This window comes from Poecilia latipinna, unplaced genomic scaffold (genome assembly GCF_001443285.1).
Source record: "Poecilia latipinna isolate Pla-1442-1.1 unplaced genomic scaffold, P_latipinna-1.0 Scaffold935, whole genome shotgun sequence".
In the NCBI taxonomy this organism is placed as follows: Eukaryota; Metazoa; Chordata; class Actinopteri; order Cyprinodontiformes; family Poeciliidae; genus Poecilia; species Poecilia latipinna.
In genome coordinates, this window is record NW_015113551.1 from 153063 (window position 1) to 154719 (window position 1657).

The 1657-nt window shown below is 41.6% G+C and overlaps 1 protein-coding gene across 1 annotated transcript in view; it reads left to right on the forward strand.

Moving 5' to 3' along the window:
* Positions 1-1657, forward strand: part of dpp10 (dipeptidyl peptidase like 10) — a 37074-nt gene that overhangs the window by 14829 nt on the left and 20588 nt on the right. The window contains exons 5-6 of the mRNA XM_015049222.1: positions 767-848; positions 1048-1168. Coding sequence (XP_014904708.1) covers positions 767-848; positions 1048-1168 — 203 coding nt within the window. The remainder of the gene's footprint in view (positions 1-766; positions 849-1047; positions 1169-1657) is intronic.

Consider the following 1657-nt stretch of genomic DNA (forward strand, 5'->3'; position numbering starts at 1 on the left):
ATAATATAATATAATATAATATAATATAATATAATATAATATAATATAATATAATATAATATAATATGTCTATGGGATTTATGGCTATGACAGATAGTCTGGACCAGAAACGGACCTGAAAACGTTTCCTGGTCCCACTGGTTCCCCCTGCTGGTCACAGTCAAAACTTCATTTCCATTTTAACCAAATTAATGAAAACCCCCAAAATAAACGAGTTTGACAGAAAGAAAACGGCATTTCAGCTCCAAAGATGATGGACAGAAGACAGCAAGAGGACGGAGAGATGGAGGAGGATCAGATTATAAATCTGTTTCTGTTTAAATCTTTGTCTTTATTCTGCTAACGTCCAAAATGGAATTTCACAATAGGGTGTTTCCATTATGTAAGAAATTAAATCAAAATCACTCATGAATAAACTTGTTCACATGATGGTGCTAAAACTTTTAATCAAAAAATAAAATTGGTAGAGAATTTATGTTCAGATTCCAATTGGCTCAGTTCTTTGATGAATAGAAACACGGCGTGTGTTGAGCTGATGAAGGGTCAGACTGGAAACGGTTTCCCTTCGTCTGCCGCGATCCGGGATCGGCCGCCGCGATCCGGGATCGGCCGCAGCGACACAAACTGAGTTAAAAAAATGTTTAAGGAATTCCAGATAATGTTCCAGAACGCTTGGAGAGCTAATGGAAACCTCTGGAGCTGGTTCTAACTTACTCCAGTCTGCCTAGAGATCAGCCTCCAGCTGACCTCCAGCTGTGTGTTTCAGGGAGGTGTGGGAGCTAGACCCTCCAGAGGTGGTGAACTCGGTGCTGCAGTACGCTGCGTGGGGCGTCTCCGGACAGCAGCTGGTGAGGTCCAAACCCGGTTCTGTTTAATCCTGAGACATTAAAATAAACCTGAACCAGAATATCGGCTGATGCATGAAGTTGTTATTGTAAATGTTATGTAAATCAGATGTTATTGTAAATCATGGTCGGATGCTCCACAGATAAAGTGCTGATCAATTCTAGGATCTTATTGTTGTGCCCGTATGCTCTATATGCGCAGATCTACATATTTGAAAACAACATCTACTACAGATCTCACGTGAAGAGCAACTCTCTGCGGCTCACGTCTTCTGGAAAGGAAGGAGTCATCTTCAACGGAATCGCTGACTGGCTCTATGAAGGTTCGGCCCGTTTCTACTCCGTCTAGAACCAGAACCGGACGTTTTCTACGTCAGTTCGATGTTCTAGATCAGAAGTCTTCAACATGGGCGTCACATTGATAAAATTAACACACAGAGGTGTGATATGGTGGCGGTGCTTCCCGTCAGACGGTTGGATGAATCTTGTTCTCGCTATCCGCTCTATGAAGAAGCAGAAAATAAGAAATAGCTTCTGTTTTATTGTTGGAAACGTCCTCTAAGTACATGGATATGATTCCATGAACTTTGTTATTGTTTGTTATTGGGAGCGAAAATACTGTTCTGCAATGTTAGCTTTGTGGCTAGTATGCTAGTTGCCCCGCTAGCTTACCGGCTAACTTGTTAGCTAGCAGTGGCATTACTAGACAATGATATTGTTAAAAGGTGAACTATATAAAAAAATTTAAAAATTCCCCTCTCACCCTCCGTGGGTGGTCTCTTTCATCCTCTGAGCTCGGGTCCTCTACCAGA